At 35.9% G+C, this 27,445-nt stretch overlaps 4 protein-coding genes across 6 annotated transcripts; 2 read left to right on the forward strand and 2 right to left on the reverse strand.

Moving 5' to 3' along the window:
- Window positions 1-5,322: 5,322 nt before the first annotated feature.
- On the forward strand, window positions 5,323-6,196 carry LOC111211729 (pectinesterase inhibitor 3-like). Its single transcript, XM_022712998.2, has one exon. The coding sequence runs from the start codon at window positions 5,429-5,431 to the stop codon at window positions 6,017-6,019; it is 591 nt and encodes a 196-aa protein (XP_022568719.2). The 5' UTR covers window positions 5,323-5,428; the 3' UTR covers window positions 6,020-6,196.
- Window positions 6,197-12,218: 6,022 nt separating this feature from the next.
- Window positions 12,219-13,697, reverse strand: LOC111211731. Its single transcript, XM_022713001.2, has one exon. It carries the CDS (start codon window positions 13,695-13,697, stop codon window positions 12,219-12,221), a length of 1,479 nt encoding a protein of 492 aa, XP_022568722.2.
- A 4,706-nt stretch (window positions 13,698-18,403) lies between these two features.
- Window positions 18,404-24,007, forward strand: LOC106376592 (auxin response factor 7). The gene is made up of 13 exons (XM_048767400.1): window positions 18,404-19,060; window positions 19,344-19,456; window positions 19,545-19,640; window positions 19,719-19,775; window positions 19,859-20,014; window positions 20,100-20,184; window positions 20,266-20,356; window positions 20,424-20,588; window positions 20,685-20,880; window positions 20,977-21,115; window positions 21,193-23,297; window positions 23,371-23,561; window positions 23,658-24,007. The coding sequence occupies exons 1-13, from the start codon at window positions 19,015-19,017 to the stop codon at window positions 23,836-23,838; spliced, it is 3,621 nt and encodes a 1,206-aa protein (XP_048623357.1). The 5' UTR covers window positions 18,404-19,014; the 3' UTR covers window positions 23,839-24,007.
- Window positions 24,008-24,089: 82 nt separating this feature from the next.
- Window positions 24,090-25,778, reverse strand: LOC106371715 (20 kDa chaperonin, chloroplastic-like). Of its 3 annotated transcripts, none has more exons than XM_013811813.3 (6): window positions 25,566-25,778; window positions 25,276-25,442; window positions 24,873-25,052; window positions 24,626-24,781; window positions 24,458-24,535; window positions 24,090-24,369 (listed from the first exon to the last, which is right to left on the reverse strand). In XM_013811813.3, exons 2-6 carry the CDS (start codon window positions 25,438-25,440, stop codon window positions 24,196-24,198), a joined length of 753 nt encoding a protein of 250 aa, XP_013667267.2. In that variant the 5' UTR covers window positions 25,441-25,442; window positions 25,566-25,778; the 3' UTR covers window positions 24,090-24,195. The 3 variants fall into 3 exon arrangements, with proteins under 3 accessions (XP_013667267.2, XP_048623358.1, XP_013667265.2); XM_048767401.1 differs by having other exon boundaries at window positions 25,276-25,459; window positions 25,566-25,773; XM_013811811.3 differs by having other exon boundaries at window positions 25,276-25,445; window positions 25,566-25,767.
- Window positions 25,779-27,445: the final 1,667 nt, after the last annotated feature.

Consider the following 27,445-nt stretch of genomic DNA (forward strand, 5'->3'; position numbering starts at 1 on the left):
TTTAAGCAACACATTTTTTAGAAAACATACTTTTTCATTATCTATTTAAGCAATTCATCCCTTAACAAACAAATTTTTCACAATTTCAATTTAAAAACAAAAATCTGAAATGTTTCCATCTTAAACAACACATTGCTTCTAGATTAGTCCTGGATGTACCTTTACATAATCTATATAATGAAATTTTTTACAGCAGAAATTTATAAAAAACATACTTGGTTGTTTTAGTAACCATCTTCTATCTCCTTTTCTTATTTTTTTTGGTATCTGTCAAGGTATGCCATTCCGTATTCATTTGGTATCTTATTGTACACTTAATAATTGATGTTTACTAATAGATTCTATAACGGTTGATTAAAGGGAACAAATAGAAAAAAAAATTTAAGGTCATTAGTCTTTCTTCTTCTCCTTCCTTTAAAGTCTCAGAGTCATTATTGAAGTGTTGATCTGTTTACGGTGACATTTATCACTGGGTTTTGTTGTTTTTAAAGAAGTAGAGTAAGTATTACAAGTTTTACGTACCTTGTTGTTGTTGTCGCTAGAACGTTAGTATCAAATAAAATAAGATTGCAAGTCTTATTTAGAGTTAGTCCAGTTTGAGATTTATCTCATTTTATATGAAAGTCTCATTGTAAGAGAATTTGATGTTGGTATTGTCTCCTCCACGTCTTCATCATTCGGAACCATTTCGTTGGTTTTGATGGCACGGCTGCTTCCTCCTGTAGTTGTGTCTGGTGACGACAATGGTGGCTCGTCCTTTAACTGCATCAAAGCCAAGAGATGAAGAGTGGGAAGTAGAGTGTCCAACGAGACATAACCCATTCTCGCAATGTGATAAATGAGATGATTTTAGTGTCCAACCAAAATATAAAGTTGGATAATAACTATCGCAAGTGACCATGCTGATCAAATAAATAAAATTGAAAGTCTCATTTAAAAAAGTAGAGTAACTCCAGTCTGAGATTTATTTCATTTTATATGGAAGTCTCCATGGTAGTCTGAGATTTATTTCATTTTATTTGTGAAACTACCAAATCGTTTGATCACAAATAAACAATATAAAATCATAGATGAAAATAATTTGCACGGAAAGAAAAAGTAAAAGAAGAGTAATAAAGTCTACAGAAATAAAATAAAATAAAAAAGAAAATTGGAAGGGATAGACATAGATTTTTGCTCATATTTGTTTATTCTCTTGACAATTAATTTTTACCAGCATAACAATGACTTTTTTTTTAATTTAAATATGTAATGGATTAGTTAATAAAATCCTATTTGGTTTTCCTTTCCGTGATAACCTTTGTAAAAAATAATTAAATTGTATAAGAATAAATTTTTTTACAACATTATTACTTACCAAAAAAATGATAAATATTTTTTTTACTACGTCTTCTTATTTAGAATAAAAACATCTATGTACATATATAAAAATATTAAAATATAATTGATGAATAACTGAAAAGTTGTGACGACTCTGCTTCTAATTTAAGCAGATGTGCTTTTTCATTCTTTTTTCTATTGAAGATAAATTAGTAAACAACTTAAGATGATTAAACTTTCCCTATTGCATAAATAAGAAGTGAGGATATTTTTGTATCAGTTATTTTAAGTTATTATAACCTTAAAATCATGAATATATAATTATATCTATTTTGGTCTAAATATATAGACATATATAAGCATAAAAAAATGTAACTGACGAAAAAAATGAAAAGACGTGTTAGTGCTTCTAATTTTAACAGATGTGTCTTCTCATCATTTTTCTTTACTACTGATAATATAATCACTATATCCGTTTGGATGGACGCTTAATAATAAATAAGTTACCTTTTTATGATGAAAAAAACTTTTTTATCTGTTATTTTAAATTATTATAACTTTGAAAACAAATGTGAAAAGTGCGTTTTCACGTTGAAAGACATTTGGTAACACTAGATATTAGTTTTTTTTTCTTTTGTATTTCATCATACTAATGTACATACTCCATGTATTTGAAATAACTAAAAAGTTCAAAAAAAATGAAAAGTTACCATTAAAAATACAACATAACTTTTCAAAACAGAAAGTAGAGAAAAAGGGATCACTAATTCACAAACAACAACAACATGAATAGGAAGGAATCAAACTTCCTACCTACAAATTACTAGAAAATATCAAGATGAAACGTGGAGAACATGGAATTATAGAAAGAGTAATAAGACAATGTGGGAAGTAAGAAATCCTAAAATTGGTAATGAGGTTATAAGTCTTAATTTCTTACTACTGGATGAAAAGGTAATGTTTTCAATATTTTAATTGAATTACTTTTAATACAATAAATAACTTCAAATTTTTTATAATCTAGGAATCTACTATCGTGGGATCAATTTATAACTGATACATTCATCAATTTTCTCAGGAACCATTAGAATGTAAAATATATATCTTCAATGATTGTGAGTATGGAGGGCTGGAGATCATTATAAAATTTCAGAACATCCTTTTATTATTTGGTTGAAAGATTCAACAATATCTCAAATTGAACAATATGGTGTATTAATAAATTGTGAGAAATTTAGGTTCCGCGATTATGATCAACTTATGGAAATTGTAGACAAAAATTAATCATATGACGGTAATACAAAAATTAATAAACACAAAACTTATTAATGTAGATAATGTGTATTAAATAATTAAGTTAATTACAGATACTATTGGTGTTATCATTGAAGAAAGGCTGAACACAAAAAATACAAGTAGTGGGCAAAGAAGAATAAACCTAGATCTTCAATTTGAAGGGTAAGTTCATAGTTACATCGGTCAGAAAAAATAACTTATTAGTAAAATATTAAAATATCAAATTTTTGAGATTTAACCTCATCTCATAACTTAGAATTTGATTTAAGTTTGACAAAAAACCATAATAAAATATTTTGCAAAACCACTGCGTCAAATTTAAATAACCTAATATTAACTTTATTACTACATTTCAAAATCTCGTTTTAATAATATTTACGCTTCTTTTTATACTTACTGTTTTATAATATCACTAAGTTTAAACGTTTTTAATTGTTTAATAAAAAATAGGGAAAGCAAAGTGCATATTACTATATGGGACAATGTGGTAGATATCTATCAAAAACAAATAAAAAATAAAGAAGCAAAAAGTGTAACTCTAATAATAACAAGTGGCAATCTCAAAACATTTTCAAGTTTTGTAATGTATCATCATACTTAATTTAGATAGAAATTAAAATTTTAAACAATAAATAAAATTATGGTTATAAACATGAAAAATGGGATATCTTTATTTAAACACAATGTCAGCCTCAAAAATATATAGAGATGATCGCTTGGGTACTATTCAATCCTTCAAAGTAACCAATGAATATAAATTGAATTCAAACATATTAATTAATTGGCTAGATATGATTGTATATATATAACCAATTAATTAATTTGTAGTCTACCCAGAACACCTACAACACGAGTGAAGTTGGAAAACAATGTAATCAACACACTTAACAACATTGTCAAAATAACATAAATAATGAATTTCATTTCTGGATATTTGTTTGAGGTATCTTAATTATTTATTCTAATAAAACTCACATATGAGTTTTAAAAACATCAAAATATTCATAATTATTAAAACAATATGTTGTACTCCATTTATTGTCGGGAGAAAAATTTTATCCTTGAAAGAAAAATAAGGAAATTAGTTCAATAAATGGATGAAATTACATATCTTGTCATCGATGCGCAAAAATATTTCAAAAAGTGGGTGAAAAGTTTATTTGCAAAAATGCACAAACATGAATATTGTTGGTATCTTAAGGTAACTAAGAGTACTAAAGATTTTTTAAACTTAGATAATAAACAGATTAATAATAAAATGGTAATTTATAATAGCTATAAAACATATACTATTGTCGAAGATAATTCAAATACTGCATTATTAACCACATTCAATAAATAAATGGCAAGGATCATGGGTAAATATTCAACAGACTTGATTAAATTACGTAAGGGTGCTACTTATAAATATTATTACACTATAATGTATAAATAAATACTAATGTTTAAAATTAACAAAAATGCAAGAGCAATCATATAATGATTCAGGTGATAACACAATTATCTCTTTTTTATCAAAACAAATTGGAAAAGTTTTCAAATTCAATGTTAAAGTCACATTTTTTAATTACAAGTTTATAACTCAACTTCAACAAGATTAACAGTCACATGAATCAACAAGAAACCCAATTAATATTGAAGAGGTACAATACATTTTGACTAACAATTGTTATACTCTTTCTTTTGTTTCTAATTATAAAAAACAAAGTAAATAAATTACAAAAAGGGTTTTTTAATAAAAACATCATTTGTATTTAGCAGCCTATTATAAATGCTAAGTGTTGTCCAGACAGAAGGAACTAAAGTCATTATTTCTTGTAAAAGAAAAAAAAAGAGATTAGAAAAAATATTTAAGGATGACTACGTTTCTTAATTTTACAATGCTACACTAGAACTGTTTAATTTTCAAACACATATATAACATTTTCCTGCTTTTATACGCATTATATATTTACCACTCATTTATTGTATAAGTTTTCAGTTGCACAAGTTATTAATCTACTAAAACTATGTTAAAACATTTTATATTAAATAACTAAAAAATTAACACAATTTTATAAGTCCAACATTTAAATTAAACAATTTACGTTTATTTTTCACGCGCGTAAACGCGCGGGGTTGTTTCCTAGTATATAATAAAAGTAACTGTTTGTTAACAAACTTAATTTCAGAATATATGAAATTTGCATTAATCTTAACTAAGTTTAATTCGTTTTAATACGCAACATAGAGTTTATTCTGATATGATACAAGAGTTGAGCAAAATAAATGGTAGATGAAGATTCCTCTCTGAAACCTCTTTTGTCAATTCATAGCAAATGTGGGCCCAATCTTCTGAACCCTCTTTAACTATAATTTGGCCACTGGTGACCAGTCCGCCAATAATTTCACATTGTTTATCTGTTTCTGTCGTTACACTTTACATATGTTAGAGCATTATTATCATTCACATGTTATTAATTTATCTATATGCTTTTACCAAAATCTTTTTTTATCTATATGCATCGGAGTGGACAGTCTTTCTTTGTCACTATACTCGCTACTGTAATTTGGGGTGCATTAAATTTTACAGATTTTCCCCATAATCAATAAGTACTGCATTCACCATCCTGCCCTTATCTTGCACGTACACACGCAACAAAAATGAAATATCTGAGGGTATTTATGTAATAAAACCATAAATAAGCTATAACGTCGAACGACCTACCACTTTAAATTCTTACCAACCAGTCACCGCTCTCTTTTTCATTTACAGAGATAGCCCTAACTTAGTCACTCTCTCTCACACACACTCCAGTTCAAAGTTCAAACAATGGCTCCTCCACAGAAGCTCTTTCTCGCCGCCATTGTCGCTGCCGTCATTGTAGCCGCCACCACCGGATATGCACCTAATAGTGCTGCGGAAGATATTGTGCATTCCTCATGCGTGCACGCGAGCTATCCATCGCTATGCGTCCGTACACTCTCTACCTACTCTGGTCCAACCATCACAAACCGTCGCGAGCTAGCTCAAGCCGCCGTCAAGATAAGCCTCTCCCACGCTCGAGCAGCCGCTAAGAAACTCGCGGCTGTGAGAGAAACCGTGGGAAAGAAACGGGTGAAAGCGGCGGTTGTGGACTGCGTGGAGATGATTGGAGACTCGGTGGACGAGCTGAGCCGCACGCTAGGCGTTTTAAAGCATCTACACGTTTCGGGCGTTTCGGCGAACGAGTTCAGGTGGCAGATGAGCAACGCGCAGACGTGGGCTAGTGCGGCGTTGACGGATGACGACACGTGTCTCGATGGGTTTAAAGGGGTCGAGGGTAAGGTTAAAACGGAGGTGAAGCATTGGATGACGAAAGTGGCGAGGGTTACAAGCAACGCGCTTTACATGATCAACCAGCTAGATGAATCACGTGGCTAGCCCCACGTAGTACGTTCTTGATGTTATGATGTGCTTGTCCTAATGGACAGTTATGATTTGGTGTTAGTTTTTTTCGTGTTTGCTTAATTGCGAGTTATCTACTATTTAAAAATGAGAGGCATTGTCCTTTTAAGTAGTTCTGATAATGGTATACTAAATAAATGGTTTATCTCTTTTTTCGGACGGTATGTCATTGTATCGTATTGTGTTGTTCCCTTCGGATTCGATAGCATGTGATTTTGTCTTGACGTGTAGTAGCGCCTTGGCTGAGCTAATGCTCTAAATAAAAGTTTTAAGTGGCAAAATTTATAAATATTTTAATTTTTAAGGATATAAAAATTTTAGTTAACAATTTTTAAATGTAGTTACAGTTAAAAGGCCATATTTTCTTGATATGTTTTAAGCCTCCTGCTCATATGACTTTGGGCGGCATTGTAGAGTTGTAACTGACGTAGGAGAAATGGAGTTCTGATGCAATAATGGGCCTCGTGAACGATTGACAAATTGTATAGTTAAAAATGAACAACCTGGAATTCATTTACTTGCATGTTTGATTTTAATTTGCATAACTATGTTTGTTTGGTCACGAAGATTGAGATGTGTTTGTTTTTCTTTAAGTTTTTGGTTTGGGGGATAATTTTTGAGCTGACAAATCTGGTAAACACTGGAGGAGAAAATCACGATTTGTGTACTTGCTATATCACATACGGTTTGAATGATGATGCTTCCATATTCATCGTCGTTGGGTATCAAAGACTTCTACTTAGTGCCGCAAAATAACAAGACTAATACCACAAAATGCAACACCATCATGTCCCCGAATATATATTACAACAATAATTGTAACGACTGGTGCCTGTAATCGATCGGTCCACCACCTTATTATAATCAGGGGTCGATTCAACGTTATCGGAGGTCCTACTCATTAAAACTTGTGGCCCTTTTATTTTGTTATTGAAAAAGCATAAATTGTACTAACCGTCTAACAACATGGTTATGGAAATAGCTTCCTTGAAGTTGAATCGGTCCACCACCTTGATAATAATCATATATAGACAGGTGCGCCGATTGGATAAGTTGAATTAGTCGGTCCATGCACAATTTTACTTTTTATTTGCCAGATTAGATCGGACTGTCTGCTAACTAATATAGCTGATGAATACTCAAGAATTTTTGCGGAGTATAGGAGGCAGAAATGCAAAGCAAAAAAAAGAGAGAAAAGCAAAGAAGAGGGACTGAAGATAATAAAAAATCCACTGCAATTTCAAAGAAACATTTAAGCTAATGTCCAGCCTATAAACGGTTAGTCGAGTTTTGTCCATGGCCATGATCCCAAGTCGTGGCAAGATACATCCTTTAGCAATGGAGTCGTTATCACGCCGACACAACCAATCCATTTATCACCACTTATTTTAAATTAGAAGTCTATCTGACCTAATGACCTAATGTGATATCAAAATCTACCTTTTTGATCTAAATAGGATGACCCCAAAAGAGTTTATTATCGGTCCAAAATTGGAATTTGATTCAAAATGTGTTCATAAAAATCATGATTGTGAAGGAGCGTGTTGAAATTGTATATCAAAAATTGAAAAAGATCAACACTAATATATAAGAAACTTAAAGTTCATCCATTTATCACCAAATAATTTTAGATTAAAAGTTTATTGAACTTAATAAAGTTTATTGAATCACTTTGTCTAAGTGTAAAACATAATATATTTAGGAAAAACCAGAGACAATACAGCTTTTGCTTTGCATATTTTCCTGTTATAATTAGGATAAAGTTTCACTAACTTTCTCCTCCCACGTTAGTCCAACGGTTGTTTGTCAATCAAAAACCCCACTTCAAAAGTTGGGGTTATGGGACGTTACGATCTGTTATAAGCTTTTTTTTTTTTTTTTTTTGTTGTAGCATCAAATATTGTTCACAAGGCAAAGCTTGGATATGAAGAACGAAGAGAAAGAAAAGAAAACAACAACAAGAGAACCAGTAGGCCTCAAACGAAAAACCCAAAAGTTGGGAAATAAGAAAAGAATATCATCTGGAGAAGCCCTTCCACACGTCAAGGTTTCTGGAAAGAAATCAACGTGGAGCTGCCTCTGCTGATAATAGGGGAGCTAACCATTGAGGCCCATTACTGGCCACGTACGAATGATGACGCAAATCTCTTGTGACGCTTACCGCAATTGCTGAAGCTGCATTGTTACTCGTTACAGAGACCAGCTGGAGCTTGCTTCTCACTATAGCCTGCACACTACGTAAGATTTCATAGCAATTTTTGTAGTTGAAAGGAGATAGCAGGGGGTTCTGAATAACCATTGCCGCTTCAGCCGAGGAAAACTCAAAAATCACATTCTTCAGTTTCAAGTCAACCACAGCTGATGACGCCCAAGCTAAAGCCATTAAGTCCATTTGAACCGCTGATGAGACACAATTGAAAGATCGTCTGCTATGTAACATAGCTCCACCAAACAGAGAAGAAGAGTCCCATGATGATCCAATGTTACATTTGACCCATGAGACAGGAGGTTTAGACCATAGATGACTCTTCCCAGGGTCCACATGAAGACCTTCCCCAATCTCCTTTAAGTGACCATTTAACTGTAACCACACGCCGGACTTCTCCATCGCTAGAGTAACCACTTCTGACGTCACCGGTCGGATTTGTTCGAAACAAAATTTATTTCTTGCTTTCCAAATATGCCACAACAACCAAGGAAATGATAGGCGAACAGAGAAACCTATACTCTGTTTTTGAGAACATGATATCAGGTAGTGGATGTTCAGAAAGACTGAAGAAGACAACCATCCTGCAGGAGGTATGGGAAATTGAGAGGCTCTCCATACTTCCTTAGCATACGAGCAGTGGAATAACATATGACAAATTGTTTCTGGACCTTGGTGGCAGACGGGGCAAGTAGGGTCTAAAGGAATTCCCCCGGTGCATAGTTGTGCTTTCACCGCCAGGGCGCCTGATAACACTCGCCAGAGAAAGTGTCGGAGCTTTGGGGACGTCTTAGATTTCCAAAGCTTAGACCACAGCTGCTTTTCTAAAGGAAGAATATTATTTGAGACCCCTGATCTAATCTCTGCTAACGATTCCACCAATTTGTAACCGCTCTTTGAGTCATATCTCTCATTCTTTGCTAGACCCCAGATAACCGAATCAGATCTATTAATGGCAAATTTCGAATTAACGACCAATTCAACGTCTTCCTCTGCAATAACTTGGCGTACAAGGTTGATGTTCCAGGAGTTTGAAGGTGCATCAATAAGGTCATGAACCGTCAGAGTAAGATCCACGACTGCATCTTGTCGATATTTAGGAGGACGTGGCACTGGGTCCACTAACCAATTATCGAGCCAGACCCTTGTATCTCTGCCATCACCAATCTTTTTCACCAAACCTGCCTTAAGAAGTTCCCGCCCATGAATAATGCTCCTCCACGCGTACGAAGGCCGAGCTCCTAAGCTGCAATCCAGTAACTCAGACCTTCTGAAGTAACGATGCTTCAGAATACGCGCCAAAAGGGAGTTTGGAAACTTCCATATACGCCATTCCTGTTTTGCGAGCAGAGCCTGGTTAAACATCTCAATGTCCTTGAAGCCTAACCCACCCAATTCTTTATCTGTGCATAATTTTTTCCAGGCCACCCACGAAATTTTCTTCCTATTATTGCCACTATTCCACCAAAATTCAATCATAGCGCTCGTCAACTTCTCACAAACTTCTTTAGGGAGTTTGAAACACGACATCGCATAAACCGGTAATGCCAAACCAACCGATTTTAACATAATCTCCTTCCAAACCAACCGATTTTAACATAATCTCCTTCCCTCCCTGAGATAGTGATTTGGAAAACCATCCATTAAGACGGCCTTGGAGTTTTTCACGTATAAAGCTAAGGAGTTTCCTTTTGGATCTACTAAAACACTCGGGGAGACCCAAATATGAACCTTCACCTCCTTCTTTCTCAATACCGAGAATAATTTTAATCTCCTCCTTCGTCTCTTCCGGAATAAGAGAACCAAAGATCACAGACGATTTAAGGTTATTAACAAGCTGACCCGATGCTTCCCCATAACGTTGGATGCAGTCAAGAATCTCAGCAGCCTCCACAGCATTGGCTTTACACAGAAGTAAACTATCATCCGCGAACAATAAATGATGAACTGCAGGGCAGGAATCAGAAAGTTTAACACCATGTAACCGACCAGCTTCTTCAGACGTGTTCAGACAACTGACCAATGCTTCCGCGCATAGGATAAAGAGGAAAGGCGATAACGGATCACCTTGACGAATGCCTCTTTCTGGTTTGATGTAACCATGAGAGTTACCATTCAGCAATACTGAGAATGAAACTGAATTGACGCACGCCATAATCCATCTGATCCACACTCTGTCAAAGCCCATTCTTTCAAGTAGAACCTCCAGGAAATTCCACTCAACGCGATCATACGCTTTGGACATATCAATTTTAATTGCCATCCAACCCTCAGCCACTTTGGTGTTTGTCCTCAAGCCGTGGATCATCTCATGAGCAATCAGAATGTTATCAGAGATGATGCGCCCAGATACAAAGGCCCCTTGTGTTTCAGAGACTATCTCAGGCAAGATGATCTTCAGACGGTTGCACAAGATTTTTGATATAATTTTGTACTGAACCGAGCAAAGACTAATAGGTCTCATGTCTGTCATACGAGATGGATTTGTAATCTTTGGCAACAAACTTAGCTGGGTGTGATTCCATCCTTCAGGCATGACAGAAGACCTAAAGAACTCTTGTATTTCAGCAACTAGACTCGGGGCGACGATGTGCCAGAACCGTTGATAGAAGATACCAGTTAAACCATCCTCCCCGGGCGCACTGCTGCCCTTAACATCAAAAGCGGCTTTCTTAATCTCCTCTGCAGTGACCGGTCTCGTCAGACAGCTGTTCATATCATTCGTTACTCTGCTCTGAAAGCCCATAAACAGAGTATCCAAGTCATGTGGGTTAGAACTAGTGAACAGATCTTTAAAAAACTCCACTGCGATGTTGCCTTTAGCACCTTCAGAGAAATGTTCTCGTCCCATCTCATCCAATAACATAAGGATACGGTTCTGGATCCTTCTTCCTTTCACACATTTGTGAAAATATTTTGTGTTACGATCCCCAGCCCTGAGCCATTCTTCACGGCACTTCTGTCTCCAGAATAACTCCTCCTCTCGCAAAGCCTCAGCCAATTCTTGCTTCACACGTTTCATCAAATCGAAGGAAGGGGAGATCTTCGCTACTTCATTTTCTAAGGTAGCACGCAGACGAGTGATTCTGTGTCTGGAGTTCATATCTGACATTTTCTTCCACCTCATGATGCTCCTCCGGCAACGTCCAATACGATCCATCGTACTGCTGTGCTCCCCATTACCTCCATCCCAACTCATACGGACCATGTCTTCGAATCCTTCTCTAGACAGCATACGTTTATCAAAGAAGAATCTACTTTTAGAAGGGTTATCTCTTTCCAGTGCGAAACATACTCTTATGGGTCTATGATCAGAGGCCCAAAGCTCCAAATACTCCATATTCGCACGAGGGAATAGAGAAAACCATTCGTCGTTTCCAAAGCTTCGATCCAAACGACATTGCACCCAACCGGTTTCACGCTTACCTGCCCATGAAAGACAGTTCCCGGAATGTCTCAGTTCCTTCAGCTTACAATTTTGAATCAAATTCCGGAAGTTCCAAAAGGAAGACTCATCACGTGTCACACCTCCACACTTGTCATCATTGGAGAGCAACTCATTGAAGTCCCCGACTAAGAGCCAAGGTTCATCTCTTCGCAGCCCCACAGACTCTAGACGATCCCATACCAATTGTCGTCTTGCTACCACAGGGTCCCCATACACACAAGACATAAAAAAGAAAGATGACCCAAAAGCCACCTTCAAGTCTATTATTCTCTTATCACTCGAGAGTACCGCAACTTGATAAGAATCCTTCCACATCACCGCCAACCCACCACTCAGCCCTTCCGGTTCCACCGTAAACAAATGATCATAACCTAACTGCTTCTTCAAACCCAACATGTAATCAGACTTCTGTTTTGTTTCCATCAAAAATATAAAATCCGGGTAATGCTTCCTACGAAGTTCCCGGAGGAAACGAACTGTCTCGATGCTTCCTGCACCTTGACAGTTCCACGCCAATATGCTCATTGGGGAAGCAGCGGCTTCAATACGGAAGCCACCATTGAGTTGGTGATTTTTTGGTTTTTGTTCTCTGATGAAACGGTAAGGAAGCCTGCCTTCCGTTTCGAGCTCTGAGCCAGCTCCGTGTTCTGTGGTGTAGATGTAGAAACAGGTGATTTCAAGGAACCGCTTGCAGCTCTCCTCTTCCATGACGGAGGACGTCTTCTTTGTGCCTTGTTCGCCCCTAAGTTCCCGGTGACTCGCCCCTCCGAAGAAGGGCCAAGCTGAAAACCCGAAGGAACTACCGGTGCGGAACGAGTTGAGAATTTAGACGCCGAAGATTCTGTATCCTCGTCACTCTTGTCTCTGATCTGGAGAGGAGCCACACCCTGGGATGAGTTCCCACACTGTTGTGATTCTAGAAGTTCAGTGTAAGAGAAGACATGCCCTTTCCCTTTATCTAACTCCTTAGTGATGCGTGTCAGATGGACAGATGAGGCCGCCATATTCTCTGAGATACCTTGTTTAACACGTTCAATACGAGCTAGGCGTTCAGTAGGGTCAGAGTGAGAAATGTATAGCATTGCCATTTTGCGGTCCGCAGCCGACTGCTTTGGAAACATCACTGGAAACCCTGGAGGACTAGCAGGTGGTTCATTAATGATCGGACCTCCCTGATTCACACGAGGAACTTCCGAAGACTTGGGAGCTTTGTAAACTCCTCTCTTGAGCAGAGGGCATCTCATTTTCTCGTGAGTCAAACGGAGACAATGGAAACAACGCTTATGGATCTTCTCATACTCGAATTCAATAGACACCGTTCCTCCTTCAACAGTGAGTTTGCGAGAGGCTTTTGCTGGGTTGTTGCTATTGAATATCACCAACGCTCTTATGTAGTCCTTCGTATGTGAGATTTTTGGGTCATAAGCAATTTCTTCCACCATTCCAACTTCTGAGGCGAGCTTATACATGGTCTCAGAGGTGAAAAAATTCACCGGGATGTGCCTGATACGTATCCAGATCATCATGGACTGAAGGAAGTCCTCCGGGGGGTTGGCAGTCCATCTTTCTAAGACCATGGCCCAGTGATTATAAGACCACGGCCTATCCTTCAAGACCGTCTGTAAGTCCTCTTCTCTTTGAAACACAAACTGGAACCTATCTCGAGAGAGAGCAATACCCCGAACCCGACCATACACCCTCCAAGCCGTTGGCATGTACTCGATCATCCTTTCCATGGATTGACAATCCGGATTCAAAAGACGGCCTAGAAGACTCGTTTCGTTTTTATCGAAGACTCTGAATTTTGGGTCATCGGGGAGGGTAAGGGGCTCCTCCTCGTCAAGCGACATAGCTTGGATAGCTTTCTGAAGTAAATCAGCCATATTATCACGATCACTATAGCTTCCGGCGACTACTACAATCTGAGACTGCGAGGTGGTAGGAAGTAGGTCAAACGTAATTGACGCAAAGTTGCCTTTAACCTCACAATATTCAGTCATGATCTTTAGAGAAATCATGCTAAAAGGAAACTAGATATCAAGGAAAGGTAAAAAGGAAATGAAAATTTCACGAAAAGAAAAGGCCAAATTAATTTGAGAAGTTTGCCTTGTGAGTTAAGGAAACCAGAGAGCTGTGATTAAGGGGAAATTAATACTCCAAAAGAAAAAGAGAAAAAGAGAAAAAACCGTAGCTGCTGCCAGTAAATGAAACCCACTCACAACGAGGAAAAAAATATTTAAAAAAGGCAAGAAACACCAAAAAGGCAGTACACCGGAAATCGCCTAAAAATCACCCTCCAAAGTATTTATCAAAATTTTAAAACCTTATATTTCACGTTATCATAAAATAGTATTAGTTATTTTTAGAAACAAACGTACATATGTTTTTCTTTTCTTTTGGGGTGTGGAATACACACACGCCATATTTGATATACAGTGGACCCTCTGTAAATTAATAATGTTGCGACTTTGAAGTTTTATTAATTTATAAAGATATTAATTTACAAAATTTTCTTTATTTAGATTTTTTATTTTAAAATATATTTATTCTAAGTTACAAAAAAATATTAGATTTTAGTGTATAAACATTAATTGTTATTTTTTTAAATTTTAAATTTATATTATTTTATTATATTATTTGATGTATATAATATATATTTTACATATAATATTACGAAATCTCATCAAAAATATATTAAGTGTTAAAGAAATATAAAGATAACTTCATTGTGAATATAAACACACAATATAATAATATGTTCTTACTTATAAAAATATGTATACATATAAATTATTAATTTATAATTTTAATGGGACCATATATTTACATAGAATTTCCTAAAATATTATTATCTTATTATTTTATCGATTTATATCAAATTTTGAACCGGCCCAAATTGGGACCGGCAAAATTTATTAATTTATAGAGATTATTAATTTATCGAGTATTAATTTATAGAAGTTCTACTGTAGTTAAGTACTCAGATTTATCCTCACGATACATACGTTAATATAATTAGAAATATTAACAATATAAAAACTCTAAATGGCCTTGCATTTAAATTGAAATGAAATTCTTTCTTTGTATTGTTTTTTCTAGAAAATCAATAAATTCGTTTATAAATCTTAGTATATAGTTGGTGATTTTTAAGATGTTTTTCTAAAGTACAAACTAGATTTTGACCCACGCTTTTGGGTTATAAATAAATTTAAATATGAATTAGTACTTAAGGTATTTTTCGTCTTTCGTCTTTTCAGATACTTTTTTTTTTTTGCTCCTAAATATCCAAACTGAGCTAGACTATTACATACCCAAATTACATGTATTTTAGAGTTATTTGCATTATGGACTCGAACTGACTCGATTCCAAAAGGAACCAAACTGAACTATAACCGGAAATATTTCAAATACCTAATTGGATCCAAATGTCGAGGACTCGAATAATTCGGATTTAAAAGAAAAAGAAAAATAATTTACCCGACCTAAACCGAAAATCGAATGAGTATTCTAAGATATCCGGAATGTAAATATATATTAGTTATATTTTAAAATTAGGCAGGTTCAGGTATTACAAACATGTTTCAGATACATTGGTTATTTGGTTATTTTCAGATTCATATACATCAGAACCGAACATATCCATATTTGGGAGGACCTACTCGAACCCTACCCAAAAAACTCAAAACTCTAATACCCTAAAAAATTGACTCGTACCCAAATGGGTACCCGAATGCTCATTCATACACTTAGGTCTGGACGTTTGGGATTTTTGGGTTGGATTTGGTCCAATTTTTTTGGATCTGGGTCCTTCGGATCCTAGAAATTTGGATCCAATAGGTATTCGTAAATTTTTTTCTGGTTTGGGTTGGTTCTGATCTATAATTAAAATACATGTACAATACTCTTAATTTTTGGATCCATATTGAATTCATGTATTTTCGGATCTTAAAAGTACATGGTATACCCAAACCCTATAAAATTTAGTCGAAATTTGTTATATATATTTAAAATTTTACAAAATAGCTTAAAATAAACTATTAATAATTAAAATGAAATATTTTTAAACTCTAGATTTTACATTTTAAACTTCATATTACTTGAAAATGTTAGAAAATAATAACAAATGTTGTTTGTAAAAAGATATTTTAACTAAATCACAAAATAAATATAGAAAATAGAACACAAAAATCATAGTTTTGAATATTCATGTTTTTAAGTCAGGTATTAATTGGCTTTTATCTGGTCGAGTCTATTCATTTTTTTTTGGGTTCAGGTTCTTTCGGATAGAAGAATTTCTGATCCAATAAATACTTTATATTTTCGGTTTGGTTTCGGATCGAATATTTTTGAATCGGGTCCGGTTCGGATTTTTAGGTCCGGGTAAAATGTCCAAGCCTGTTTGATTTTGATGATACAATAACTTCTTTAAATTTTATACTAAACCGTGGCAAATCTTCACTAAATAATTATAGAAAATTTGTGGTAGTTTGAAGTTTATATGTGGATATTTTGGTCTATTTCATTTATAATGAATATGAGACTATACTTCACATATATTTTATGCTTCAGTATATTGAAAAATAATGAGATCATGCAAGTATATTATTAGAGTTACGTTTTACCAAAGCTGTTAGATATTTGGTAAGATCCAGTAATCTTAGTTTAAATAAAATCCAAATCATATATAAAGATCTCAATTAAATTCAAATATTCAATCATCTGAAAGTTATAAGAAATTATTTGATCAATTAGGTAATAGTAGATTTTAAGCTTTATATTAAATTATTGTAGTTAAATGGTTTGTTACAATTTGTTCCAATATCATACCAACATGAGTTTTTTTACAGTTTATTCAAATCATCTCTGTTGATCTCAATTTTTTTTTTAGAGTTTTTCTTTTTGCTATTTTTTTAAGAGTTTTATCATCGTTTAGAAAACAAAGTAAACATAGTAATTACTGTAGTTTGTGTTATACCAGATAAACCCATATAGTATGATGATAACATGTTGAAAATATGGAAATAGAAATCTACTTATATAATGAATCAAAATGTGATAACAATGTGATTATATGTATGCATTTTCTGAACGTATATACATTACTCAAGCTGTTAAAATGACGGGTGACATAATAATTTATTGGAAAGCTGATACAATTATTGTTTTGGTTCGTGTTTTAGTCGACCAAACCATTTTGTATAATACGTTAGCAAATTGACTAAAGTAATCTTAGAGAAATATTTGATCAATTATATGATAACTCGAAAAAGGGAAGAAGTAAAAATCTGCAAATCTATGGTATAATGTTATTGACTAACTTATTGTTACAAAGATATAAGGTAAGACCAAATATGTATTTAAATCTAAGGAAATGGTGCAACAACCTTTTTTAAGTAGATTTTTCGGAATGATTCTCTTTTAATAGTATAGATTGTTTGCAGTTGCGCGCATTTATCTTATCTTAACGAGGTTGTGGAATGTCCTTGATGTTAATAGAGTTGAGTCAGTTGACTAATCCAAGTCCACTGTGAAAGAGATTTCGTAAACCAGCTCATTTCACTAAACAGCAATTATAGAGCCAAAGTAAAATGGGGCGTGAGTGCGTCCACGCCAGGGGAGATTTGCTGTGAGAGGCCCTTCTATATTTTTGTTCCTAATCCATTCTTTTTAATCATGATATTCAATCATTTTACGATCCACCTATTACATGAATACACTGATTTCTTTCTTTAGATTAATTCATACTCTAAATTAAAATGATGAAAGGCAACGTTTATACAACCTTCAAGACATATCAATTATGAACTCTTTTTAATACTAGTATAGTACTAGATAGTGGCAAATGTATAACCAGAACATTCGGTGACTTTATAAAGTAGATCCACAACTAGGGAAATTGATTCAATTGCGAGTTTTTGTATAACTAGTGTCAATCGTATACTAACAATACTCGAGAGTTCTTTCGGCCTCAGAACCCCTAACTCCGTAAGGTCCCACCTTCATCCAATCGCTAAACGTCTGTGTTCACGCATTCATTGCTTAGGGACACCATGTCGCTGCCACTTATTTGAATCTATATCCATGCATACATTTATATAATATACTATATACCACGCTGGCTTATATGCTGCTGTATGGTATATTGTTCATCCAATTTTAATCAAATCTTGAAAGAAAAATGGTACAAAATGAAGAAAATTTGCAGTATCTTTTTTTTTTTAACGTTAAGTCTCAGCGTTTACTTTTAGGATCTTGGATATGTCATATGTGTATACATAATGTGATATTTTGTGTGTACCAAAACATCGTGCATGGTGCTTTCATCCTTTGAATGTGAAGGCGGCTTCATTGATAAACCAGGACGTCATCTTCAAAAACATCATAAATGGTGTGGCTCTATATCTTTCCATATCTTCAGAACATTATAGATAGTCAAACTCTTATTCATTCTTACATCTTCTCAAATGTTATGCAATTATTAACTACATGTTACAATAAATTGTACACCAATAATAAAACTATAATGAAAAGTTTAACTTACCAGAAAACCAACAATAATTAAAATTTAATTTTCTTGTTTTTTTCCAAACAAAGATTTTATTTATTGTACAAAATAGTGTTAAGAAGTTGAATAGTGGCCAGTTTGCAAGTAAATATGTCGGCTCGTTAGCATTATTAAATAAATAAATATCCCGAAAATTAAGAGAAAAAGGCAAAGAAGAAGAAAAAGCTTAGACCTGGTGCTTTTGCAGACCTTTTGGGTAGTAGTTGTCCTGGTCGCTGATCACCATCATCTCTTTCCGACAACAACTCTGATGTTCTTTCTCTCCCGTGTGAGCTAGCTAGCTCTCTGTCATAAAAAAATCTCTCCTGCTCCACTCGATCTTCTTCCTTCCTTCTGAAAAAACGGAATCTTTCTTTCGTTTTTTTTTTTTTTTTTTGTCTCGGTCTTGTGACTTTATTATTGTTGGTGGCCTCTCCGAAGATTCCGCTTGTGAAAAAAGAGTCGTGCTTTTGATCTCTCCCTGAGATTCCGATAAACTGGTGGCTCTGTCTGAAGTACAAAGCAGAGATCTTGGAGTCAACATTTCAGATTACTCATTAAAAGAAACGATTTTTATTCTTTCTTTCTGCGCTGACTTGGATTGTGAAGAGTGGAAGTAGAAACCAGTTGATTTCGTTTGGCTCGTGGTATAGAGAAAGTTTAAGGCTTTAAGGTCTATGATGAAGATGAAGCTTTAAACACAAAGGTCTCAGCTTTGTGTAACCTCAGATTCAGATTGTTATTGGGTTCAGGAGTGAAAGTTTTCAGTAATCATGAAAGCTCCTTCATCAAATGGAGTTTCTCCAAATCCCCTGGAAGGTTTGTATAAACCCACTGCTTGGTTTTGTATATAGATTCAGTTGTAAGCCATAGAGGTCAAACTTCTTTTGGATTGCTGGTTATGGTCACCTGAATTGAGTTGATTTTACTCGTTGAAGTAAGCTAATAGTAAAATTGTATAAAAAGCATGAATCAGTGGGAAGAGGGGAACCAAGACCGTGCTTTTTAGTTTTAAGGGGTTTAAAGAAGCTCTCTTCTAATCTTGTTGTTTTGATAGTGTGAAGTAACCACAGTCAGATCTTTTGTGTTGTGTGAATTGCAGGAGAAAGGAGGAACATAAACTCAGAGTTATGGCACGCTTGTGCTGGACCACTGATATCGCTGCCTCCAGCGGGGAGTCTTGTTGTTTACTTCCCTCAAGGCCACAGTGAGCAAGTATGTTGTTCGAAATATAACATTCATGGCTGATCAAGAATGATTCTCTGAGTCTAATTTTAGTGCGGTATTACTCTTTTTCTTTCAGGTCGCGGCTTCAATGCAGAAGCAAACTGATTTCATACCAAGCTACCCGAATCTTCCTTCTAAGCTCATTTGCATGCTCCAGAATGTTACATTGAATGTATGTTACCAACAATGGCCAGAATCTCTTAGCATAAGTTTTCTTTTGAGTTGCTAATGCTATCGATTTTAAAACTAGGCTGATCCTGAGACGGAGGAGGTCTACGCGCAGATGTCTCTTCAGCCAGTAAATAAAGTACGTTACCTTTCACTATATAACTCGTTTCTAGGTGTGTTTGAGGAGTAGGAACTAATTGTTGTGAGGATTCTGTTGAACAGTATGACAGAGACGCATTACTTGCCTCTGACATGGGCCTTAAGATAAACAGACAGCCTAATGAGTTTTTCTGCAAAACCCTCACGGCGAGTGACACAAGCACTCACGGTGGATTCTCTGTACCACGCCGAGCAGCTGAGAAAATCTTCCCTGCTCTGGTGTATATACAATACCTTAGCTTCTCCTATATTCTGATCTCTTTATTGCCTTAGGTTCTTACATTGTTTGGCAATATTCTGTTAGGATTTCTCGATGCAACCACCGTGTCAAGAGCTTGTTGCTAAGGACATTCACGACAACACATGGACTTTCAGACATATTTTTCGAGGTTTTACCTTGTTTTTGATAGATTACCTTCATCAATTTGGTGAAACTGTTCTAAGGTTTTGGATTTGTTGATGCTTATCAGGTCAACCAAAAAGGCACCTGCTAACCACAGGGTGGAGTGTGTTTGTCAGCACGAAAAGGCTCTTTGCTGGGGACTCTGTTCTTTTTGTAAGGTATATCCGATGCTCTCTTTCGGTATATATCTTGTGAAGATGCTAACTCTTTTCATTTTTAATTAAGAGATGGAAAGGGGCACCTTCTGTTGGGTATAAGACGTGCAAACAGGCAACAACCTGCGCTTTCTTCATCTGTAATATCTAGCGATAGCATGCACATTGGAGTTCTTGCTGCTGCAGCTCATGCTAATGCTAATAACAGTCCTTTCACCATTTTCTACAACCCGAGGTGGCTGATTTGTGTTTTCTTTTGTCTCCATTAACCTTTACTAAATGCTTGTTCATGGCAAATTCTGAGAGAATACAACTGAGTTTTTTTTTGCAGGGCTGCTCCTGCTGAGTTTGTGGTTCCTTTAGCCAAGTATACCAAAGCTATGTACGCTCAGGTTTCACTAGGTATGCGGTTTAGGATGATATTTGAGACAGAAGAGTGCGGAGTTCGTAGGTATATGGGTACAGTTACTGGTATCAGTGATCTTGATCCAGTGAGATGGAAAAACTCTCAGTGGAGGAATCTTCAGGTACTTTGAAGCTAAACTCATGATGAATGCTGAATTTTTTATTTATTGATACGCTGCACCATTCATCTTAGCTATGTCTTTATTTTTTTGTTAAAGATTGGATGGGATGAGTCAGCTGCTGGTGATAGGCCAAGTCGAGTTTCAGTTTGGGACATTGAACCGGTTTTGACTCCTTTCTACATATGTCCTCCTCCATTTTTCCGACCTCGGTTTGCTGGGCAACCGGGAATGCCAGGTACAGTCTTTGTATAATTTTATTTAACACATCATCTTTGAATCTTCTTAGAGATGGAAGTTCTGTTGGTCTTGCAGATGATGGGACTGACATGGAGTCTGCGTTGAAGAGAGCAATGCCGTGGCTTGACAATGGCTTACAGATGAAGGACCCTTCCAGTACGATATTTCCTGGTCTGAGTTTAGTTCAGTGGATGAGTATGCAACAGCAGAACGGCGGCCAGGTACCTTCGTCTGCTGGTTTCTTCCCGTCGATGGTCTCTCCAACGGCGGCTATGCACAACAGTCTTGGCGGAGCTGATGATCCCTCCAAGTTACTGAGCTTTCAGACGCCTCCAGGGGGGATTTCCTCATCAAGCCTTCAATTTAGCAAACCGAATCCGCAAGCGGCAATGTCCCAGTTACCTCAGCCGCCAACTACGTTGTCTCAACAACAGCAGCTGCAGCAGTTGTTGCACTCCTCTTTGAGCCATCAGCAACAGCAATCACAGCCTCAACAACAACATCAGCATCAGCATCAGCATCAGCATCAGCAGCAGCAACAACAATCACAGCCTCTGCAACAACCACAATCGCATCAGCATCAGCATCAGCATCAGCAGCATCAGCAACAACAGCCACAATCACTGCATCAGCAGCAACAACAACAATCACTGCTGCTTCAGCAGCAGCAACAACAACCGCTTCAGCAACACCATCAACAACCGCTACAGCAACAGACTCAGCAGCAGCAGCTACAACAACAGCAGCAGTTAAGAACGCAGCAACTGCAATCTCATACGCACCCACAGTCACAGCAATCTCCTACGCACCCACAGTCACAGTCACATCCACAACAGCTACAGCCACATAAGCTGCAGCAATTTCAGCTTCCGCAGAATCAGCTTTATAATGGTCATCAAGCAACACAGCAGCATCAGGCACAACAAACATCTATGCATCATTTGCAACCCCAAGTAGTTTCGGGATCAATAGCAAGCAGTGTCATTGCGCCTCCGTCTAGCTCCCTTAATCAAAGCTTTCAACAGCAACAACAGTCTACGCAGCTACAACACACACATCGCCATATAGGTGCTAGCACTAGCCAGAGTATCGTAATTGAAACCAGCAAGTCTTCATCTAATCTGATGTCAATACCACCGCAAGACACTCAGTTTTCACGACAAATGGAACAGCAGCAGCCTCCTGGTCTTGTCCAGGGACACAATCAGCCACAGCAGAAAACTCAACAGTCACAGGTTCAACAAATATTCCCGCAGAGTCTCTTGGAACAACCGCATTTACAGTTTCAGCTGTTGCAGAGGTTACAACAGCAGCAACAAAAACAGCAGCAATTTCTTTCTCCAGGAAGCTCGAGTTTGCCTTCTCAGTTACTCCACCAACAGCTGCAAAGCCAGCAGTTTCCGCAGCTACCTTCTCCCTCTCAAGTTCAGCAGTTTCCATCGTCCTGCACTAACACTGGCTTACCGACGTTGCAACCACCTCAAATGCTGGTGAGCCGGCCTCAGGACAAACAAAACCCACCGGTTGGAGGAGGGGCCAAAGCTTATTCAGGCATCACAGATGGAGGAGATGCACCTTCCTCTTCAACCTCGCCTTCCACCAACAACTGTCAGATCTCTTCTTCAACCTTCCTCAACAGAAGCCAAAGCGGGCCAGCGATCTTGATACCTGATCCAGCGGTTGATGTGTCTGGTAGTCTTGTCCAGGATCTTTACAGCAAATCGGACATGCGGCTAAAACATGAACTCGGGAGTCAGCAAAAGCCCAAAGCTAGTTTAACAGATCATCAACTAGAAGCGTCTGCCTCTGGAACTTCTTACGGTTTAGATGGCGGCGAAAACAACAGACAACAGAATTTCTTGTCTCCAAACTTTGGCCTGGACGGTGATTCCAGAAACAGCTTGTTTGGCGGAGGAGCCAATGTGGAGAATGGATTTGTACCTGAGACGTTGCTCTCCAGGGGATACGACTCCCAGAAAGATCTCCAGAACATGCTTTCAAACTATGGAGGAGTGACCAATGACATTGGTACAGAGATGTCTACTTCAGCTGTAAGAACCCAATCTTTTGGTATCCCTAATGTGCCTGCCATTTCAAACGATCTAGCTGTCAACGATGCTGGTGTTCTTGGTGGTGGATTGTGGCCAACCCAGACTCAACGGATGCGGACTTATACAAAGGTATGATCCATCCCTCTTTGTGGAAACTTGGTTACAGTTTTTTGGTTTGACAATGTTGTACATTTTCTGACAGGTGCAAAAGCGAGGTTCAGTGGGGAGATCAATAGACGTCAACCGCTACAGAGGTTATGATGAGCTGAGGCATGACCTTGCACGGATGTTTGGGATTGAAGGACAGCTTGAAGATCCGCTAACATCAGACTGGAAACTTGTCTATGTAGATCATGAAAACGACATCCTGCTTGTCGGTGATGATCCGTGGGAGTAAGTAGAGAGCTGTCACATCCGCATTAGACCGTTTGAAAGTTCCATACCTTTTTTTCATGAGTCTTAACCTTTCAAATCTTGATTTTTTTGCAGGGAATTTGTGAATTGTGTTCAGAGCATAAAGATTCTTTCATCAGCTGAGGTTCCACAGTTGAGCTTGGATGGGAACTTTGCAGGTTTACCAGCTACTAATCAAGCTTGTAGTGGCGGTGACAATGGCAATGGTTGGAGAGGTCAGTATGATGATAACTCAGCCACCTCGTTTAACCGGTGATAACCGCTTGTACAAGTTGGAGATGAACATCTCTCTCACAGACAGATTCTTTTCTCTTTTGTAATATATTCTTCCTCTGTTTGATAACATGTTTCAAGTTTCCACTTGAGTAGAGCATTTACCCTGTACAATATATCTTCTTCAACTAAGTTTACACGAAGATTTTATTTTGATGGGTGCCAATGATTCTACCGCTTGTACAAGTTAACGTAAGAGATAGGAAGCCATCAATCAGATCAACAGCAACCAAATAAGAACCATATTTTAAAACTCAAGTCTTTGTTTCAGATTATGCAGAAGCCGTTCATGAAAAATTTCCACAATTGGGATACAAATTGCATGTCACAAAGATATAAACTAAGAAAGGATAGCCATCACATCTGAAGCTCTCAGGGCGATATAGTTGGAGCCATCTTTGCCCTTGAAGTCATTACCGGCATACTTGGAGTAAAGAACTGTGCTTCCAGTAGATATCGATAGTGGTTGACGCTTACCTTCCTCATCTAGAGAACCTGGTCCAACTGCTATCACCTGCCAACAAAACACAGAAGAGATTATGTATAATTGACACTTGTGTATCTATCAAGATGGACATGGTATCAATCAAGTGTGTGCTTACCGTGCCAATAGAAGGCTTCTCTTTGGTAGTCTCGGTTAGCAACAACCCTCCAGCTGTTTTCTCCTCAGCCTCAGCAACCTAAACTCATAAGTATCAGAACAAAACTTCCTCTGGTTACCACTGTCCTTGCGTGTACAAACTAATATAGATGATTAAAATAAGCACAACCTTAATGAAGACACGGTCATTCAAGGGCTTGAGATCTTTGATGTCCTCGGTCTCAAGAAGGCCAACAATATCATCTTCCTTTAGAATAAGATGCTGAACATCGTTGAAATCCACCTCAGTTCCTGCGTATTTGGAGTAAATAATCTGTGCTCCAGTCTACACCAGTAGAAAAAAGATAGGCATTTCAGATAAATTTATTAGCAGACAAGGAAGCAAAGAAAGAAAGAGAGGTTTGAGAGGCGGTTACAGGGACATCGATATCGATTTTGGTCTTCCCAATAGTTCTTCCTTCACCCACAGCAACGACTTCACCTCCTTGAGGTTTGGATTGAGCTGTGGATGGAAGTAAGATACCTCCCATAGTCTTCTCCTCTGCCTCCTTGATCTTCACCAAAACTCTATCTCCCAATGGCTTAATCGAAGTATACTGTAAACAAGACAAGCAAAAGAAAAACAAAACATAAGTCATAACTAAAAGAGAAGGAAGTACAATCGAAACAGACGAATGAGCATCTAAAGCTACAAAAGAGACGAATGAGCCAGAGCTATACAAACACTCAGATAAGTTCCAGATGTTCAATCAATATGTTCATTCAGACCAACAAAGAAACAAGGATGAATCAAATAACAAAGAAGTGAACAAGTAGTACCTTAGGAGCAACCACAGAAGCAGCTCTGACAACCAAAGAACGGAACTGGCTCTGCTTAAGGGTGCCTGGTTTCAAAGTTCCAAACTTGGCACTCGAAGCTCTGAGTGAGGCTAAGCTCCTAGCTGACACAGTCACTGGTGATGCTGTAAGTTGAGTCGCCGCCATTTCTGCTGTGATTCAATTACTATTGAGCGAACCCAATTAGTTTCTCCGCCCAAAGTTCCAACCTTTATGTTCAATTCTCGTTGTGAATTACAGACAGTGTGAGAGCAAAGAGAAGCGATTCATACCTTGAGGATAAGAGAAGAAGGGGGACTGTGACTTTGGAGGATAAAACCCTAAGAGTTGCACAAGAGATAGACTAGAAACGGACACACAAAGACTTGCCCTTTTTATCGCAGGATGAAGAACTCTATCTACAACTCTCTACCGGGTGGGTTATACGGGTTGTGTCCGGTCGGGTCGTCACCTGATCCCTTTTTGTCTTGCGCTTAACTAATCACTAGAGTTTAACCCAGCTTTCGTGCGGATACTTTTTCATTTGTAAAATTTTATAAACTTTGATTAAACAGTTACCGTTATATATTGTGTAATTCTTTAATTTTATTGTTTAAGTTTTTATTCGACACTATTAATATATAGTTATTTGTTTTATACAGTTTACTTTGTTATTAATTGTTATTATATATCAGATAATCTTTTTTGATTTTTTTTTTTAATTTCTACAGCTTGCATACAATACATTTTTAAAATTTATTTAGCTATAGTATATAGAAAGATATCTTTAGGATAATTTATATTTTAATGTTGTGTTTTAAAAAAATCTAATTTAATATCTATCATTTTATTATTGTGCGGATTTTTATAAGTAAATACATTGTTATGTTTAAATAACACAACCCTATTATTTTAGTAAATTTTATACATAATAGCATTTGTCGTATAAATTACTTTAATAAATTCTGTCAATATAGAATACTTTTTGGATGTTATGGTATTACATTTTCTGATTTTTTAATTAAATTAATATTTCAAAATATTATATTACCTTTGATTTTATAAAACAATTTGTTTTTTTTGTTGCATTTCAGAAAATTATATTTTAGCATATACGATTTAATATTTTGTAAAATTTTAAATATTATCATTTTGAGTTCAGAATATTTATTTCCAAAAATGTTTTTTTGGTCATGAGAAATTTAGAAAATTACACAACTATTCTCGAGTTTTGGAAGATTATATGACTTTTGAAACTTTTTTTACTAGACTAATTCATTATTTTATAAAAATATTGGATTCCAATAAGATTTTTTATATATTTTCTCAACAGATTCTATTATAATTAATATAAACATAACTATTAAATTTATATTAATTAATATTTCAAAGTTTTGTATACTATTATATTTTTTATATAATCATTTTTAGATAATATATTTCTGTGAATTTCAAAATAAATAAAATGATAATATGTAGTTGTATATATGAAGTTTGACATATGTTCATAATTTTACCTTGTGTATAAAAAGTTAACCCGTTTTATCGGTGAATAATAATTTATTTAAATGAAAGAATTTTTAAAAAATAAAATAGATTAATTTACCAATTTAATATAATTTTATCATATTTAATTCATATAATACTTCTATTTTAATATAATATATGAAATATAATTATGAAATTTATAAAAGATGGTATAGAATTTTTTTATACTATAAATTTTAATTAACATTAATTTATAATAATATTATTACTAATTACAAAATTTATTAAAGCATTATTGAATAAAAAGGTTTAAATTTTAATAGGATTTTGTTAGATTCTTTCTCAAGAGGTTTTGTTATAAGTAAATATAAAATTTAAATTATAGCTAAAATTTTTTTATTATGAATATATTTATTAATTATTAAGATTTTCTAGATATTACATATTTGATTGATTAATGTAAATAGTCAAATATGTCATCATACTAAATATTTAGTTAAATGGTCCTACTAAGACTTATTAATAGTACTGTAGTAGATAAAAAATAGGACCCGAATTTAGTATATTAGTTTTTTGGTTTGTTTTTGTTCCGGTTTGATTGTAGATTTTGGTATTCGGTTCAAGAAATATAGTAATATTTTGATTATTTATGAATTTGGGTTTAGTTGAGGTTATGTTATTTTGA

The sequence above is a fragment of the Brassica napus genome, chromosome C9, assembly GCF_020379485.1.
Source record: "Brassica napus cultivar Da-Ae chromosome C9, Da-Ae, whole genome shotgun sequence".
In the NCBI taxonomy this organism is placed as follows: domain Eukaryota; kingdom Viridiplantae; phylum Streptophyta; class Magnoliopsida; order Brassicales; family Brassicaceae; genus Brassica; species Brassica napus.

Coding starts and splice junctions, on each gene's coding strand:
- LOC111211729 (XM_022712998.2), top strand. CDS start 5,429: ATGGCTCCTCCACAGAAGCTCTTTCTCGCCGCCATTGTCGCTGCCGTC.
- LOC111211731 (XM_022713001.2), bottom strand. CDS start 13,697: ATGACTGAATATTGTGAGGTTAAAGGCAACTTTGCGTCAATTACGTTT.
- LOC106376592 (XM_048767400.1), top strand. CDS start 19,015: ATGAAAGCTCCTTCATCAAATGGAGTTTCTCCAAATCCCCTGGAAG. Junction 20,185..20,265: donor TTTCAGACATATTTTTCGAG/GTTTTACCTTGT, acceptor GATGCTTATCAG/GTCAACCAAAAAGGCACCTG. Junction 20,589..20,684: donor ACCATTTTCTACAACCCGAG/GTGGCTGATTTG, acceptor TTTTTTTTGCAG/GGCTGCTCCTGCTGAGTTTG.
- LOC106371715 (XM_013811813.3), bottom strand. CDS start 25,440: ATGGCGGCGACTCAACTTACAGCATCACCAGTGACTGTGTCAGCTAGG. Junction 25,053..25,275: donor CTTCTGTGGTTGCTCCTAAG/GTACTACTTGTT, acceptor TCTTGTTTACAG/TATACTTCGATTAAGCCATT. Junction 24,536..24,625: donor ATGACCGTGTCTTCATTAAG/GTTGTGCTTATT, acceptor TTATGAGTTTAG/GTTGCTGAGGCTGAGGAGAA.